The sequence below is a fragment of the Aphelocoma coerulescens genome, chromosome 1A, assembly GCF_041296385.1.
Source record: "Aphelocoma coerulescens isolate FSJ_1873_10779 chromosome 1A, UR_Acoe_1.0, whole genome shotgun sequence".
Classification (NCBI taxonomy): domain Eukaryota; kingdom Metazoa; phylum Chordata; class Aves; order Passeriformes; family Corvidae; genus Aphelocoma; species Aphelocoma coerulescens.
In genome coordinates this window covers 34,958,927-34,977,260 of record NC_091014.1, presented here as the reverse complement: position 1 = coordinate 34,977,260, position 18,334 = coordinate 34,958,927, and the positions used below count along the sequence as shown (strand labels likewise).

The 18,334-nt window shown below is 40.3% G+C and overlaps 1 protein-coding gene across 7 annotated transcripts in view; it reads right to left on the bottom strand.

Moving 5' to 3' along the window:
• Positions 1-18,334, bottom strand: part of MSRB3 (methionine sulfoxide reductase B3) — an 86,304-nt gene that overhangs the window by 27,188 nt on the left and 40,782 nt on the right. For all 7 annotated transcript variants that reach the window (XM_068998622.1, XM_068998580.1, XM_068998575.1 and 4 more), the window contains one exon: positions 11,616-11,644. In XM_068998622.1, coding sequence (XP_068854723.1) covers positions 11,616-11,644 — 29 coding nt within the window. The remainder of the gene's footprint in view (positions 1-11,615; positions 11,645-18,334) is intronic.

The window sequence follows — 18,334 nt, the reverse complement described above, 5'->3', positions numbered from 1 at the left end:
TCCTTAGGCCATATCTCTTTGAGTTACATATTTGTCTTCCTGCCTGTGAACAGATGAAGAGTGGTGAATGATCAATTTTCAAAATGTATCAGCTTTTTCAAATCTGACAATTCTTACTCAGAATTCAAGAAAAAGTGATAAAAATGCAGTTCTCTGGGGTAACTCTTACTGAAGACACATTAGCAGATTTGACCTTAGGAAAGGTAAGATAAAAAAAGGGAAGTGAAAATGCATACAAAGAGACAGAACTAAAATAATCACAGCTAAACTCATCTCTCCCATAAATACACTCCACACAACCTCTGTGTACAAGAGGTTTACTGACACCCAGCAGAAGAACTTGGGAGCAGTTGCGTAATTCTTCTCTTAAATTTATGATTTTTATCCTATTATGTATCCCCAGCATCAGCCATAGAAAACGACTTGGGGATCACATCCACTCACCCCCAACTCTTGGTGCATCCATTCCAGTGATAATCTATTACGAGTTGAACCATCAAAGTTACATGCCTAACTTTAAAATTGATGGGCACTCAAGAAAGTGATTCCGTGTACCCTGAGACAGACTTCTCCAGCAGAAGGGATGAACTCATCTGAGGATGTTAATCTCTTCCAACTGACTCAAGATGAAGCTCAGAGGGCTATGTTAAGGTAGATAGTCACAGTCAGTTAAGATTATCCCACTCCCCCAATAGGGTAATAGCTTGCGTAAAATATCCCTCCAAATGAAATGCTACCATTTCTCCACAGACACCCAGGAACTGTGTGAAAGCCAGAAATAGACATAACCTGAAAGGGGCATTATGCAGATAATGAAAGCACCTCCATTGCTACAGCTGGTAAAGAGAAAAGATAGTGCTAAATTAGGTGCTTCAGTTTTATTCACAACAATCAAACACTGTGAATATTGATTCTGTGATCTCTGTAGGCACAGTGTTTGGTTTGGAGCATACAGTCTAAGATTGGTCAGACACCTGGACCATGGCTGATGGAAAGGTTGGGACCACTTTGTAAAGAACAATAAAAGGGCAAGACAACTGTATACAAAACAATAAATGGTAATTCAAATTAGCAAGGTTGCTAAGACTCCTGATCCAACCACATAGGGATACAATTCCTTTCAGAAAGGCCTTCAGCCCATGTAACTAAATTCACTGTTGTGTGGTATTTGACCTGATTGTGATGCCCTTACATAAAACTCATTGCAAATTGTGTCTAACTTAAACTATCAGCATTAGACCTCATTGGTGTTTTGACTTAGGACTTAATTCTAGGCAGACAGCTGCTCACATGTACAGTGGCAGTTGCATTGGTATGACACAAACTTGTCTACCATTACATCTTAAAGGCTGTGGTTGCCACTAAATTAAGTCAACAAAAGACAAGTTAATCTTCTTTGCTTCATACTCAGATCAACACTGTAAAGATTGTGATGGTGATCACTGAACATTCCAGTTTGATTAAAAGCAGCTTGCATTTTTCCCTTTACCTTTAGTACTACAAAACCTGAAATCGGTTTTGATAAGAGACTAAAATGTGAAATAGCAAAAGCTGACAGATCTCTTGTATGGTTTCTTAATGGTCATAAATTTACATCACTACATCAGTGAAAGAAAAACATTAAATATTTTAATCTTTATTGAATATTCTGTTGTTAATAATTATCACATAATTTGTACAGTCCAATTCTTTTTCAAATAACAGATTTATTTCAGTTTCAAGTAATACTGTATGATATTATCATCATCTCGTACAAACAAGATGTTAAGGTTTTTTTTTCTCAGACAAATCCAGAAGGAAGAAATAAAAATACCTTGCATCTCTTTCTTATTCAAATTCATAACCCCATAAACCATGCTAATCAAAACAGAAGATGTGCTATTTTGGACAACATGCATGCAGCCACAAAAGATACTGTGCTTAATGAAACATTGCCTAAAAACAAAACATGAAAATGCACTTTATGGTAGTGAGAAAATAATGAGAACAAGAGCGGACATTTTGACTGTAACCATCCTGTCCTGTTAAATTCATCAAGGCGTACAGGCAAAAGTAGTGCTCTGCCTGATGTGTGGCTGCAGCCTATTCCATAGATAAGCTGTTGATAAGCTGTTGAAGTCCAAAGAGCATCTGACACACAGTGTATGAGGTCTCCATTGGGGCACCCACTGAATGCTGTGGTCTAGCCCCCTCCTTTATTCCAGAGGCTGATGAGGCTGGCAGTATGGTGCTTGTCCCAATGGCTTTCACAGCTCTAGATTTCCTTTGAGCTCAGTTGTGGTCACAGCAGTGCCAGGATTGTCACAACTGAAATTATGCTATTGCTGTTGTAAATTGTTGCTGTCCTTACTGAAGCTGCAGACTCCTCCCAGAGTGGGAAGGGAAGCCAGGGTGTGTGAAGGAAAGCATCTTAAGTTATTCTTCTCCCTCAGCCAAACCCAGGGAGTTGTGTTGGGTTAGGCTACCTTTGGTTTGGTTTGATTTGGTTTTACTATGAAACTGGAAAGCTGACATGAAGCAGCTGCTACACTCTGTGGATGAAAAAGTGGGATCACCCCTCAGCTGAGAAGCCACATTTTTCATCACTTTCCTGTGATTTCATAGGACATCACATGAACAGAAGAACTTCCCTCCTCCACAAGAAGACAAGTAAGAATTTGTAGTATCTCTGGATTTTAGTATCTCACAGAGACTACTAACCTTGCCACCTTGCACTCTGCTCTGTCCTCCTTTCACCTTGTCTGTTGTCAAGAAGGCAGAATAAAAAAGTGGTATGAGGAACAAGGGATGCCTTTTCATAGGATAACTGATGTAGTGGTCGACCCAAAGATGAGTTTAGGAACTACTGAGTCAGCATTTGATTTCCCAGCACAGCCTTAGTCACTACCCAAATGAAGAAAGGGCCCCAACCCAACCTCCTCAGCTTGTTTTCTGCTAGCCAAATAAAAGATGAAAAATTTTATTAGTCATCAGAAAAGAGAACAAGAAAAATTTTCAGGTGTGTGGGAATGAATGAATGAAAAGGGAGTGAAAGTACTTAAGAATTTCTTGTGAACTTTGCTGAAGGGTGCAGTGGAGACTCAACGTGTACTTCAAGAATAAGCAAGGAATTTACTAGCATATTCAGAGGGAGATACAGCTTAAAAAGAGTACTTTTTAAGGAGGAAGAAACAATTTGTGTTGATAATGCCTTGGATTATACCAAATACAGTCTATATTAACAAACATGTTACTAGGATCTCTTCAGTATTTCTGATTTCATCTCCTTTTCCCTTCACAATCAGTAATATTTACACCATAATGGAAAGCACCATAGAACTGATCTATGACAAGTCTAGAGCATCTTCACCTCTCAGGGTCTGCAGAAGCAACTAGACCTGCTCAGAATCTTCCAGGATTCAAAGTGATTTAATGAACTGACATACATTCAGGACATTTAACAACCTCCAGCCCCCACTATGTCAAGTATCATTCCCATTTGCAAATATAAGTGGGGTTTTTTTCAGAAACTGATGCATGCAGGAATGATCCTATGATAAACAGGTTAAAACTGCTTCCCATCTCACTGATGGGAATATTAGTCTTCAAGAGCTTTTGGAAATTTTACATTTCATAAGTATTTTCTGTCCTATGTGCCTGAGTCCTCAGATAATAATTACATGTCATTTAAACTCTACTATTGTTACATACTGGATTTTAACGAACAAATTCAGGTCTTTATCTATAGCCACAGTCATGCGTTCTGCTGCAGAAATGTTCAATTAGGTGAACAAGTTCAATTAGGTGAGAAATTCTGGACCTGGGAAGACCATTTTTAGACCACTGTATTTCTTTTGCAGAGAACTGAGATCTTGACACAAATTTTGTGGCGTCAGTGACTGTGCAGGCTGAGTGAAATACTCTTAACTCAGTTGTACACAGACACCATGCTGCCTTTTCTATTGCTTACCAAAGATTCTTTCTAACAACAGAGCTTCAGCCTAAAAGGAGACACTTTCTAAAGGCTGCCCATGATGCAATTTATGGTGGATCTATGAGGTGATCTTAACTGAGAAAGTGTTTCCACTGCTCTAGGTCTTGGACATGCTCAATAGCAGGGGACAGCTCTTCCCCTGAAAATCCTTAAAAAGTAAACAAACCAGACAGACAATGTGCAGGAGCAAAAAGGCATAGGGAAAAAGTACTTTGCCCAGGGCACAGAGCTGTCAGATATTTTGGAAGATGATACAGGATCAGCAGATGCCCATACAACCCTAAAAATAGGAACCCATCCACCTTATGGCCAAACCCGCACATCCCAGCTACCTATATACAGCCAAGTAGATATTATGACAGTAGTTTCTGTGTCATAAGATAGTTAAGATTTGAAGTGTTCTTGTTTCCTACCAAATTCTTGTTTCCTGGCACCATGCAGTGAGCTAAACGATAGCCTGTGTTGCTGTTCTTCAAAACTTCTGCAGAAGTATGTACATAATGCACAATGCCTTAACACTCCACTTACAAATGAATTATAGTTCAGCTTTCAAATTACAAAGCAGGCAGGCACTTTTATCCCCAGTTTTGTGTTTTAAATGGAGTACTAATAAAGCAAGGTAGCAATACACCTGGCTTGTGCTGTACATGGTGTAGTTAAGTTGCATTATAGCTATGTAACCATCTTGATGAGCCACAGATCGGAGCAGAAATGTCCCTGCTTGTCCATTCTTGTGGCTTCTCTTGCACATACTCCATTTTTGCCTAATTCAATGGGACTACGGCAAAGTTAAATGTCACAGTCTGAAATAGGGTTAATTTGACTAAATGAATTATCATTTAAAAGGACCAGGAAAACTCTTTATGAAGTTTATAAGTGTAGGATGACTCAACAGTGTCACCACAGATCTTCTAGTTTGTTCATTGAACAAGACTGCAATGCAAGCAGCTCTTGAAAAGTAATTAGGTAGCCTTGTTCAGTAAAAAAATGCAGTTGTTAAGAGGCCTTAGCAAGACATTTGTATTTATAAAATTCAGCCATCCAGAACAGTAAAGATGTTATAGTGCTCAGTGTTGCTAACTGGAAAGAGCAATTTGCTGACTAACAATAGACTGATTCCCTAATAGACCAAACCTATCTGAAGCAGCTATATTAACCTGAGTAAAAAATCCGCAGCCAATCTACTTTAAAGTTTATAATGTGACTCAGTACCACAGTTTCCAATTCCATGTAATAAACCCATGATTTATACATTATTCATGTCTTCTCAGACTACTTTGCCAAATTGTTTCTTAAAGACAGCCTTTTTTAGCTGTTTATAATAATAATAATAATAAAAAAAAATATTGTCTTCAGCAGTTGGAAAGAAGGGTAAAAAATTCTAAATAAGTCTGATGAATTTCCTTATGTTAATAATAATAAAATGGAAAACCTAAGATTAAGTATTTTCGTTACACCAATTTCGTTACCAATTTAACCACATTGCAAAATCCTTCTCAGCGAGGTCCTCACAGCAAAGCAAGAAAGAAATAGCAATGACTAATAAAGTATACATATGACAAAAAAATAGAAAATTGTATTTGCCTTTGTTGATATTACATTCCTGGCTCTATGAACAAGGCCCTTTAAGACAGAGTTTCTACCACATCCTGACAAGCAGTGCTTCATGCCAGAGTGGCACCGTGAGCTTGTGTGCTAGTGCACAAGGGCAGAGCCTCTTTCTGTAGCTGCCCTATTAATAAGTGCACAAAGGAGGGAGGAACATATTGCCAAAAAAACTCAGAAAAAATAGAAATAACGCAAATTATTCACACAGGAAGATTTAAGGCTGTTGCTCTCCACTGTTAGATTCACAGATCTAGCTTATAGAGGTGATCAGACTTCCTATTAAAATACTTTGAGAACTGAGAATCATGCCAGTGATAGCAAGGAATAGCACAGCTTAGATACAAAAAAGATGAACAGAGGAAGTGGGAAGAAAAGACATCAGCAACTCCAAAGCCAGTATTATAATTTGCGAAGATGTACATTTGGAGTCCTCTGGAACGTGACTGCCTTCTTTAAAAATCCTAGAAAAGCAAAATTGCCTGCATGCTTACAACATTTTTAATCAGTCCGTCATGAAGTAAAATATTGTTCTATATGTTGAAATAATGTGACTTTTTCCAAGCTTTATAAGTGATACAAGAACAAGCAATAATCAGTTACCACACACCAGCACATAGTTCCCTGGGATGTACCAGTGAGATATCCCAGCTATCTAATACTCCAAGTCACATCGCGGCATGGCCCTGAAACATTCATCAGATGGTTCAGCTTGCATCTGACTCTAAATGCTCATCTTGCTGCTGAACAAATATAACAGGCCATGCTCGCCAGCCATTGCATCCCCAACAATCTGCGTGAAGAGTTTTTAATGCCAAGAACAAAATAGCACTGACAAGTAACGACAAGATAATCTGAGATGTTCTGTTTTTGCAGTAACTGTCTCCCACAATCTCTCTGTTCCAGCTCACGCCTGTTTTCAAGCATCGAAGCTGGTGGTGACCAGATAGAAGGAAGTAATTCCTCATAGTTGAAAGAGAACCTGAAGAGGTCATTTACCTCATCCAAAAAGCTCTGGAGCATCCCTGTTCCTCAGTATCTCAGTTTATTTTGCCACTTTTCCCTGTTAGAGATTCTGCAAGTGATCTTTTCTTTTAATACTTTTTAATCAAATACTCTGATTGTAGAGTGTCTGTTGAACTTGTCAACATGATTTTATTATGAACACCAAATATCACTTCTCCTCCCTGTTTCTGAAACTACTTAGCCATCCTAAGAAGAAATTAAGAACTGCTCTAACACAACCTGGATGGAGAAGCTGACATCAATGACATTTAGGAACTTACTTCTTGATCTGTATTTAGATCTTTGATGAGTTAGATCAATGGATGCTATGACTAAGTACCTTACTGCTTTATCTACCTAAGGTTTCAGGCAAATTACATTTCTTTTGTGCTTCGCTGGGAGCAAAGGTCAGTAAAAGTTACTCACTTTCAAAATGCCTTTTGGTATTCATTTCTCTCTTACTTGAGCAGAGAGTTTCTTATGCTCTTAATAGTTGTACTGATAACTTTCATACAATGAGACTGATGGCAGGCTAGGGTAAATCAGGGCTGATACAGAGAGTTTGGAAAGCCTGTTGCAAAACATCTGGAAATGTAGCCAAGAGGAATTTGTGAGAGGAAAACATCTGATCACCCCCAACCTTATAATTTTCTTCATCTGTTCTCTAGCACCTGTGCTGAATCGTGTAGCCTTGCAAGTTAGTGTATTGTAGGGGCCACGTTAAAGGAAAGATACCAGTAAACACAAGAGGTGAGAAAGGAAAGGATGGGAACCTTGATGGGGATATAGGGGTGGCAGCATTGTGCAGTGCTGAAGACATGGGGATACACTCATTCTGGTGGAAAATGCAACATGCAGAGAAGAGAAATGACCTTCAGAGTCACTGGCTTACACTGTGAGTCCCGACAAGGCAGGCGAAGGAAATTTCAGGAACTGCTGGAGGTTCCTTAACTTGTTTTGTATTTGACTGCTGGGGCAGCAGGAATCCAACAAAAGCTCGTGTGTAGCTGTCCCTCAGGACAGCCTCTAGCTGCATGGGCAGCTATTATGGCTTAATTCCTGATCCTAATTGGAATGTTTCCGAAGTATTGACACAAAGAGTGACATAAAATCACATACATTATCTCTACATTTCAGTTGATATGTAGAAGCAGGGAGACAGAAGAACAGGCTTTGGAGATACGTCTCCTTTTTTGAGAGAAGTGTGAAGCTGGCACAGCAGATGGCACAGCTGAAGGCACTGTGTGTCCTTGGGCACTCCTCTTTCTTCAGTGCACAGATATGTTTCTACAGCATGGGACCCCGACTGTCCCGTTTGCACCCTGCGCTCTCTGACTTTCTACGTTCCATGGTCTGAGTGACCGATATACAAAAAAGACTCCACTGGAGTCCGTGTATATTATCCATGAATTTGTCCTTTCTTTTTAACATAGAACAAAACTGAAATTTTTGCCCTTTGTGATTTCACTGCGGATACTCTAACTTGATTATCACGTCTCACCTCCACAGTGACATGCAGGATGCAGCACATATTACAGGAGATGCCCCAAGAAAACTCCAGCCCTCCCAGTAGGCAGTAGGAAATTCACCATTACCGCTCCCTGGTGACTTGGGGGCATGCTGAGACAATTGTTTGCATTTTCTGTGCTTATTTTTGCTATTACTAAGGTGGGATTTAAAGTGTTCAGCAACAGCTTTTGAGACCTACAATTTCTTCCTGTTATGAAACAGCACTCTGAAGACCTATATTACTCTAAATTAAAAAAGCATAAGTCTATTTATCATTCATCAAATGAATTCCATTAATTATTCCAATATAATTCTTATATTCTTAAATTCCAAAATTTTCTAATCAAGCACATAGCACAATAAGCATTTTAGACACTAACAAAGTACTGATAATTAGAAAAAAATTGTTTCACCTGTGAGTTTTTTTGTGGGTTACTTTATTCTCTAACAAACTATGAGGAAAAAACTATATTTTTCCTACAACCGTTTTTGCTTTCAAGTACTTTGTTAGAAAAAAATCTATTTTAAGTGCCAGTAAAATTCATCATATTATGACAGGAAACCAAAATTGTTTCATTTGTAAGATCTTCCAACAGCGTGAAGCTAACCCCATGGTCTCTGAGACAGAAATTCTGCCAGCTATAGACTTAAAAAGAATAAGCAGAGAAAAAGAAGTTTCTCAGATGGAACTGTTAGTCATGAGATGAAGAATGTGTGTCCCCTACAGATGTTATAGCTATTTGTATGATAAATCCTGATCATCACTGTAGGAATTTTGCAGCCTTCTTTTAAGTTAATGCTCAAGTTCCAATTAATCTTCTTTTGACAATGTTTGTCTAATATTTCAGTGTTGAACATTTCCAGGATTACATTTGCAGTGAGCCTACTGGGTACTTTAAAAACTGTATTTCTGACTTTGTACTTGCTTCAGAAAGACTTCTTTTAATTCTTCAATGCTTCACAAATATTTCTAGGAAAGAGAAGTATAATAAGCATTGATAAATATTTATTAAGGGCACATCTAGACTTGCAAGTTAACTGGAATTAACAGTGGGGTTAATTTAGAGCAAGCAATAGTCATGGAACAACTCCCCAGGAAAAAAATATGTATTCTATAATAAAATTACCTCATTCTCACATTCAACACTTGAACCGTTTTGAGTAACGTAAGATAAATGAGAACAAAGCATGTTTGTTCCAGTTTGTGGGATCATTACTTTACTTAGGAATGACAGTCTAGGGAATTCAAAATGAAATAAGGGATGTGAAAATACCTTAAGGTGTCTCCAAGAAACTTGAGGTTGCATAAATATAGACTCAGATGCCAGCAGCCCTTTTTAAACCAACACTACATTGACACTCTTCAAAGGCCTGTGTAATGCAGAACATGGTGCTACATAGGGCACTGCACCTCCCCACCCCCCCATAAAAAAGAAAGGTTTTTTTTACAAGGATGCAATTGCCAACACATCTTCAGTGAATGCATCCTGTTCACTCAGAGGCAGCAGGAGGTCTGGGATTATTGTCTGGTTTGGGAAAGTGATAGCAAGTTCTTTGGTGGGGAAACAAAACCAGTGATATTCTGTTTGGGTGGTAGATGTTGAGGTGATGTTGCCAGTATATTCACTTCTCCTCTGCTCTTACATATTGGGAACAAAAGAGAAACTCTGAGTCCTTGTGCCATCTGACTGTCATTGAACAGCTTCTTGGTGGAAGAACTGAGTACTCTTCCTATAAAGGAAAGGCTGCTGTACTTCTCACAAAAATAAGGGGGTTTTCAGCCTTGATGTTGCTTGGTTTTAACATCTACCCTGGGTTGTTAGCTGAAATCTGTGCTGAAAGACACAGCACTGATGAGACCGAGGCGTTAAACCTCAGTAATTCTCAGTTCCAAGTACAAAGTTTGGGGAAAAATTGAAGTGGGACCAAGAGCTCGGGGCAGAAAGGCCTGGTGACATGTAGTGAGCAGGCATGCACCACAGCTGCAATAGTGCCAAACTTTTACTGGAAAAGCCATGCCCCTGCCTTCAGTGCCAAGGGGGGCAGCAGGCAGCATAGTGCACCTAACAGGAGAACTGCTTCAAAAGAGAGAGTCCATAAACTACTTGTAGCTTAATCCACGAAGCAAATTGAAGCTCTGCAGAGAGCACTTTCCCTTCAACAGAAAAGCAGAGATGTGACATTCTGCTCCACACCCTAGTTTTGGTGACTGCACTAAAATAAAGGGGGTAATGGCAGATAATGTGTGAAGCTATCCCGCCTGGAATCTATCCGTGTTTTGTCAAGATCCAAGAATCAATCTTAGCATAGAGTTTATTCAAGCAATATTTAAGGCAAGTAACCTCAAATTCACAGACTAAAATCTTAATAGAAGCAAGATGACGCAAGTATACGAGATGTAGGCACTGGCTATTTAAATGCTTCCTGCTGTAGATTTCACTCTCATATAGTTACAAAGATAAAATCTAATGTGGAAAGAAAAAGCAATGTAATGCCTCACATTTCAAACCCAAATCATGCTGTAACTGGGATAAAAGGCAACGTGCTATTCCATAAACACCCTGATTAATATATATTATAAAATTCATAACATCATAAGCAATTATAATCAGTGCATTAAGCAAATTATATAGAAGATAACATTGGCCTAAACCCAAAATTGACATAATAATATCAGGTTTCCCATTTAAAACAGACTTTTTCATCTTAACAAAAAATGAATTTTGAATTACCTTTTCAGGCAATGGACATTTCACCTAGCTTCAGGACAACAGCCTATTCTTAATTTATTATTGTTTAACTTTAAGGAACACCCAGGAATAGTGAACTGGATAAGTAATAGTATGGTATTAGGATATCTGTTTTTTTCTTCCAACTACTCCCCTGTTTGCTGTCCTGTGTTTTTTGTCTTGTTAGACACACATTAACCTGTTAAGACTGACCTTCACTTCCCTCCCAATCCCTACTACACATTACAATTCTTTAAAAAGACATCTTGAGAAAGACTGCCTTTTGGTAATCCTCCTCAACTGAGCTCTACAGACTGCTCTGGCATGCATTGTGTACATGCATCTGTCACGAAAATTTGATGACAAATCATCTGTTTCCTGACAGATAGGCTGCACTGACTTCAAATTCCCATGAAATGTTTTTGTCCACCAGGAAGAAAAACATTCTCCTCTATAGCAGTGATCATTCTCAATCTTCAATCCTCCATTTGCTTTAGTCTGTATTATCATTTATTTGTATTATAATTGTTCTGGATCAATTAAAGGCTGTTGCAAGATACATCTTCCTGATCATCTTTTGGGAAAATGTAAAGAGACTGGAACTAATGAAAGGAATGAAAGCAAATGTTTCACAGTAACAATGCTGTTTTCAAAGGGTGAGAAACGAAGATCCTTTTTAAGACTGACCTACCCCAGTTTGTTTAAAACTAAACTGAACTTGAACTGATAAACTACTTTTTTGAGATTAACCTGAATAGTGTACATTCAGCAAAACACTGTAAATCTAAACATACCTGAATTGGAGTCAAACTTTGTTTCTGACCTGAAAAAGAAAATAAAAAGATCGTAAGTTACAAGAACTGCTTTATGCCATAAAAGCCATTTGTCAGACTGATCCCCCAGCAAAAGCTATCTTTAACAAGACTATCTAACTCTGTACATTAACATTTAATGCATTCAAAGGCATTTGAACCCAAATAATAATTATTATCTTTAACATTTTACTGTTTTCTACACTGTAGAAAAACATTCTTTGTAGAGTTACAAAGAAGATATTTTAAAAGGCAAATCATGAAATGAATGAAGAAAATAAAATACAAATTTAAACCAGCATTACATTGTATACTGTGAATCATATCACGCAGTTGTTTGTATGAAATCAATAGTTTTCATTCATTTTCATTTTATAAAGTCATTAAGAGGATTTAATTTATTCACTAATGTTTCCAATCTATTTTTGAAGCAGATACCGTTTCATTAATGTCATATGCATTGTATCCAATGATCTGTACTTAATTGTGCAACATCCTAGGAGGTTTTTGTTTGTGCATGTCTTCAATTTACTCATTCTGCACATTCTGGAGTAAGTGGTTTGATTTTCTTAAAAGTGGAAAGTGGGGGGTGGGAAAGAGGAAGGGAGCCAGACCTAAATTTTAACTTGTTTTTAAAGTCTTTGCAAAAAGACAATGTTGTTTGCATTATGCACCATTAGCTTTGGTCGTGCACTGCGGATTTTTCTCTCTCTAACAAGTAGTGTTTTCTTCTAAGGGCTTAGCACTTAGCAAATGAACCCTATAACCTGTATATTTAATAAAAGGAAGAAAAAATTAGCCCTTGTGGGAACATCATGTTTCAGATATCGGTTAATAATACTTGTAAATGTAGAAGCCTTTGAAGATCTCAATTCAACTGTGGGAAAACTTAAGTTGGGTAATTACTCAAGATGCTGCTGATGTGCTGTCAAGCAGAATTAACCCTATGACTAGGGCTATCTACACAATCTGCTACAAGACAGCATTGTCTATACTGAGCTCTCAAACCAATTAACAGGCATGTTCCAATCAGATTTATATCGCCCACTAACAATCAGTTGTACACATGGTCATGGCTGTCACAGCAGGACACAAGGTCTGACCAGCAGGAGACCTGTTAAAGCATGTTACGTCGGCAGCAAAATGCATTTCCCCAGAAATTCTAAGGAGGAAGTACAATGTTGGATCCTTTTACATTGCATCAAGGAAGGGATGTATTTTGGGTAGTTACAGTCCTTCTTTTTTCAGAAACAAATGACTGAAGCTCAAAAACTAATTGCAGATTTATTTTCAACTTTTATTTTATAAGCTTGTACATGCCACTACATGTAGATGTCTTTTACATGCACCCTATATTTTTATATAACTTGCACTGTAATTCTATACCAAATAACTATGCTACAGCAAATAAATGTAAAATCAGTCATAATTTAAAAAATTAACAGGTTCATGTTATTAAAGATATCAGAAAGGAAACAACTTTCTTCTCCCATTCCACTAATTCTGCACCTTCCTCCAGTGCTCACAATAGATATAATCTCAGGACATGAAAATGTACTCTTAAATATACACTTAAATATACTTCCAGGAGATGAAAAGATGAAAAGGAAAATACATATCTTCATAATTAGTATTTTTAAAGTACCACCAAGAGCACTGAACAAAGAAAGCATGTTGCTGACATGCCTTCACAAATACCAGCACCGGTAACTGCCCAGGGCACCAGCCCATGCTCAGTTTGGCAGTACGATTCAATTGGTATTTACACCAGCAGGATGAAGTCCCCACCCTGTGAAAAGTGGTAACCTGGGGGAAATTCCACTGAGTTACAAGTAAAGCCACTTAGTGTTTTATTTAAAATATTCTCCTCAAGCTGCTGTATATCTGCCTACACTGTTCTCTCTTGTTCATCACAGTATCAGCAGCACCTCACTACCTACATAGTCAGACAGAATGTACGAATCTTACCCTCAGCATCTGTTTAGCTGCACAATCAACTTCTCGTTGCCTAAATTCTAGATACTCACTATTAGCTGGTCAAACAGAGTTCTTGCTTCTCAGCCTGAATGGCTTGTTATGGACATATGCACTGCAACTTCCGGCATCAACAAACTGGCCCAGGGGCCAAGGTGGCAGAGAGTGCATAGGGAGGAGGGTCACAAGGGTCAATGGGCACTGTAATGAGTACCAAAGCTCCAAACAGTCATAAATTACTGGACAACACATCAGAAAACTGATATGGGGGTGATAAATGAATCGAACTTTGTCTGGCAACAGCAGAAGAGCTATGAAAGAAAACACAGCATGGGAGGTAGTACTAGGAGCCATCAAGAGCAGGATGGTCACCTATGTTATGGTCACCATTTCCCCTTGGGAAAATGATGTAAAATTTAGGACACAATATTACAGAAACTGTTAAAGATCTTAGTAAGGCACAGAAAAAGTGGGGGAGAATAACAAAGCATCTTTGGCATTGTAAATAAACAAGTGGCAGATGTGAGCAAAGCACTCTGCAAGAACACAAAATCACCTTGACTACTTGAAGGAATGACAAAGCTTACAGTAATTTTAATGGAAGCAGCACTTTTCCCCTCTTCGAGTATTTATGTCTGCTTCTCAACAGCACGTTAGACAAAAGTATCAGAAACTAATTGCACATAGGTGTTTAAAATGTGCAACTAAAATATGGCCATTAAAAAGGATAAAATTAAATACTGAAAGTACAATCCAAAGGGATGTTTTGTTACACACAAAAATATTCACTCTGACTCCTTTATACTTTTAAAACTACATCACGTAGAAGGAAAAAAGCTCCTCAGTACATTGTTTGTTATCATAGTACATGCTCTGATATCCAACCTAAGCATCCTACCAGACAAGATGCACCTTACAGTGCCAGGTCCTGACTGTACTAATTGTCTTTTATCATTTATCACAAGAGGGGAACACCCCAACACCACCCCCAGCCCTCCACCCCCACCCCCCCTGTTGGGGTCCCTCCCCCGCGCCCTGTAGCCCTGAGGGAGGCACGGGGTTTCCCTGCCCCTGCTCAGCCTCGTTCCCCATGGGTTGGTTTGTGTTCCCCTGCGCGGGCAAAGCAGCTCGGGCCCCGACTGTAAGAGTCCCTCAGCAGAGCCCGGCCATGCGGCTGGGGAAATAAACATCTCTGAAACATCTAGCAAGAATCCGTCCGTGTATGTATTTCTTTTCCACGGGACTCCTGGTTTGGTATAGGCGTGTTGCAGTATCCCCACTGCAACATATGGTGGAAGATTGCGAGCAGAACGATCCCCGCGACTGATTTGTGTGAGTAAACCCTGGAAACTTTGGATTCCTCTTCTTGGTTTTGTTTTGCTATTGCATATCTGGACTATGGAAGAATCGTGGGAAATGGGGCTCTCTGAGCCACAGAAAAAAATGTATCTAGAAGTAAAAGGAATCCTTGAACAACAAAACAAAAAAGTATTTGAACCGGGAGATCTTGAACACTTCTTTATGTGGCTTTTCAAAGAGTTCCCCTATATTTCCCGAGACTTACTTTTTGATATCAAACCTTCTGGATATCATCAGGAGTGTTTCTGGAACAAGATCTGCGATAAGCTAAGGGATGGACGAGCGATAGAAGCTGTCCGTGGATCCTTTATAATCACTGACGCTCTTGAGGAGCATTTGTATGGTCCCATTACCCCTAAAGCAGAAGATCATACTTCTCCCGTGGCTGAGACCGCGTGGCGGCCATCCTGGGAGCGCATGACTGCAGCTGTGCCGATGGAGGTGCCTGCGCTGGATGCGCCCGGCCCCCTCGGGAGCGCGCGCCTTACTGCGGACCCCATCCCTGTCTCGGGGTCCCTGGCCACGCGGCCGCGAGTGAGGGAGCGACGCCGCAGGCGCCATGGGTGCCGTGGGCCACGAGCAGCCAGGAACCGGAGGTCAGCGTGGAAGCCCGCTCTGTGCATACGGCTCGGAGAGCCCTATGCAGGGAGAAGCGGCGGTTTCCACAGCGACACGAGAAGCCGCGCAGCGCAGCGCCGAGTCGAAACGGGGCCGCTCTCGAAGCAGCGTGGAGTTTGCGGAGCGGAGCCGTGCAGAGCCCAGACACGCACCGGAGCAGTGTCGTGCAGAGAGCGCAGAGCGGCCGCGGCGCGGGGGCCTGACCGAGACGTCGGAGTCGGCGAGGCGGCGGCCACGCGGGACCAGCAGCCACGACAGACACGCAAGCACGTGATAGGAGACGTTCTAGCAACGAAAGTCACAGGAACTGTGAAATGGTACAATGTAAAAAACAACTATGGATTTATAACACGAGATGATACAGGGGAAGATTTATTCATCCATAGAACTGCCATTAAAAGGAATAACCCTAAAAATTACCTGCAAAGTGTAGGAGATGGGGAAGTTGTTCAATTTGATATAGTGCAAGGAAAGAAGGGTTTACAAGCAGCGAATGTTACTGGGCCTGGAGGTATTCCCGTCAAAGGCAGCCGTTATGCACAAAATTATAAACAACATCCATTCCAGCAATTTCCCTACCCACAGCCTAATTTCCCCTTTTATCCTATACCCAATATGAACCCTTTCCTAAGTTTACCCTATCCCCAGTTTATTCCCAATCCGTTTTTTCATCCATGGTTTCCCTCACAAAACCCTGCCTTTGCCAATTGTTTCCCCTACAATTCCTCTCCGATGCCGATGGGGGGATGAAAAGGGGGAGGGAATATCTCCATTGTAAACCCCCCCTACAGTCTCCCTTTCCTAATCCCACCTTTCCCTTTTACCCTATGTCCTATTACCCCCAGTGTATTCCCAATCTGTTTTTTCATCCATGGTTTCCCTCACAAACCCCTGCCTTTGCCAATTGTTTCCCCAAAAATCCCTTTCTGATGCCGATGGGGGGATGAAAAGGGGGAGGAAAGAAATTAAACCCTCTCCTGCCTCAGTTTCCCCACAGGCATGTCCAGAGAGTTCTGTCTCCCTTCTGTCAGCCCTGAGATGTTCCACAGAATTTGTTTGGACATTTAAAGACTCAGGAGGGTGGCTTGTTTTGTTTTGAAACAGTTCTTGTTATGGTTATCCAGTTGTCTTCATTCTCCTTTTATTAAAATAAAACGGGTGAGATGTTGGGGTCCCTCCCCCCGCCCCGGGAGCCCTGAGGGAGGCACGGGGTTTCCCTGCCCCTGCTCAGCCTCGTTCCCCATTGGTTGGTTTGTGTTCCCCTGCGCGGGCAAAGCAGCTCGGGTCCTGTGACTGGGGCAGAGCCTCTCGGCAGAGCCCTGGCCATGCGGCTGGGGAAATAAACATCTCTGAAACATCTAGCAAGAATCCGTCCGTATATATTTCTTTTCCACGGGACTCCTGGTTTGATATAGGAGTGTTGCAGTATCCCCACTGCAACACCCCCCAATGAATGGATAATAGCTTTCTTCATATTTTCTCTACTTCTGTCTCATAGGAGTATTCTGAAAGTCAGGTAAGCGTTCATAAATATCTTTGGAAATGAGTCTATATGCATAAAGGGAAAAAGATGGTATTTATAAAGTGCTTTTCATTTCCAACTTCAATACGGCTCAAATACACACAACACATATCAGTACAAATGTCAAGTAGGCTTAGCCACCAACACACCATGTGCAAGGACGTGGTGAGCTACTGGAAAGATTTAACTAAGCACAAGGTGCTGCAACACTTTTAAAGATCCCAGGAATAATTAAGTCAGACACAAACAATAGAATAGATGATGGTAATTTTATCTGTACTGCAAAGAGGTGCAGGGTTTTAACCTGTTTCTTTTAAAAGACATCATATACCAGATCTTCAGACTGCCAAGTACTAAGAAAGAGACAGAAAGGGAGTGATGATAATCATCATGTGTTCCTATAGACTGAATTTTAAACTACTGCCTTCCTAAGTATGTCTGAACTGCAGTTGTTCAGTGCCACATATTACAGTGTCAACAGACACACTACAGCTGAAGTCAATGCAAATCTGCTGCTTGCCAGGGAAGCAGGCCTTTGTCAGAGAGGAAAGAGGATTTACTGCAGAACCTCTGCTGTTATGTTACAACTGCCTTTCCTTCTACCTTTCATGATGAAGTATTTAACAAGTTTATATAGGTTTTGTTGAGGGAACATGGGGAACAGCCTTTGGAAGCCCTATAACTCTCTCAGACAGTATTCTGCAGTTCTGATCCTTGCATTTTAACACGGAAGGAGTCATTTATTCCTCTTAGCTTTCATAGGCCTTTGCATTAGCAGTTTATACCAGGCTGTTTCTTTGCAAGGTTTTGCTTCAAGGATGCTAAACACAACATTGGTAGGGGCAGACATTCAAAATACTACTCTCTGAAAAGGACATTGATAGAATTAAGATCTGTTACGGTCATAAAGATGATTGATGCATCTTCGGTATATCTTCATTTTCCAAGAATTTTATTCCATATTGGCATGGGCAATTTACTGAAGAGATGGTGGTCTAGCAGGCTCCTGATGCAACCCAAGCCAACCCATGTCCTGGTCCAGGTGACTGACCAGGATACAATCAACCCTCTCTCTTTTGTGTTTGCCCCTAGTGGTACAGAAAATACCTAGTTGGAGTATCAGTGTTCCTGGTACAGCATTGCTAGCAATATGAAGAAGGCCAGGACAGTAATGTTCAGTTGTGAACATATCCCTGGAGGCTGTGTTGGCCCTTATCATGCTGATGAG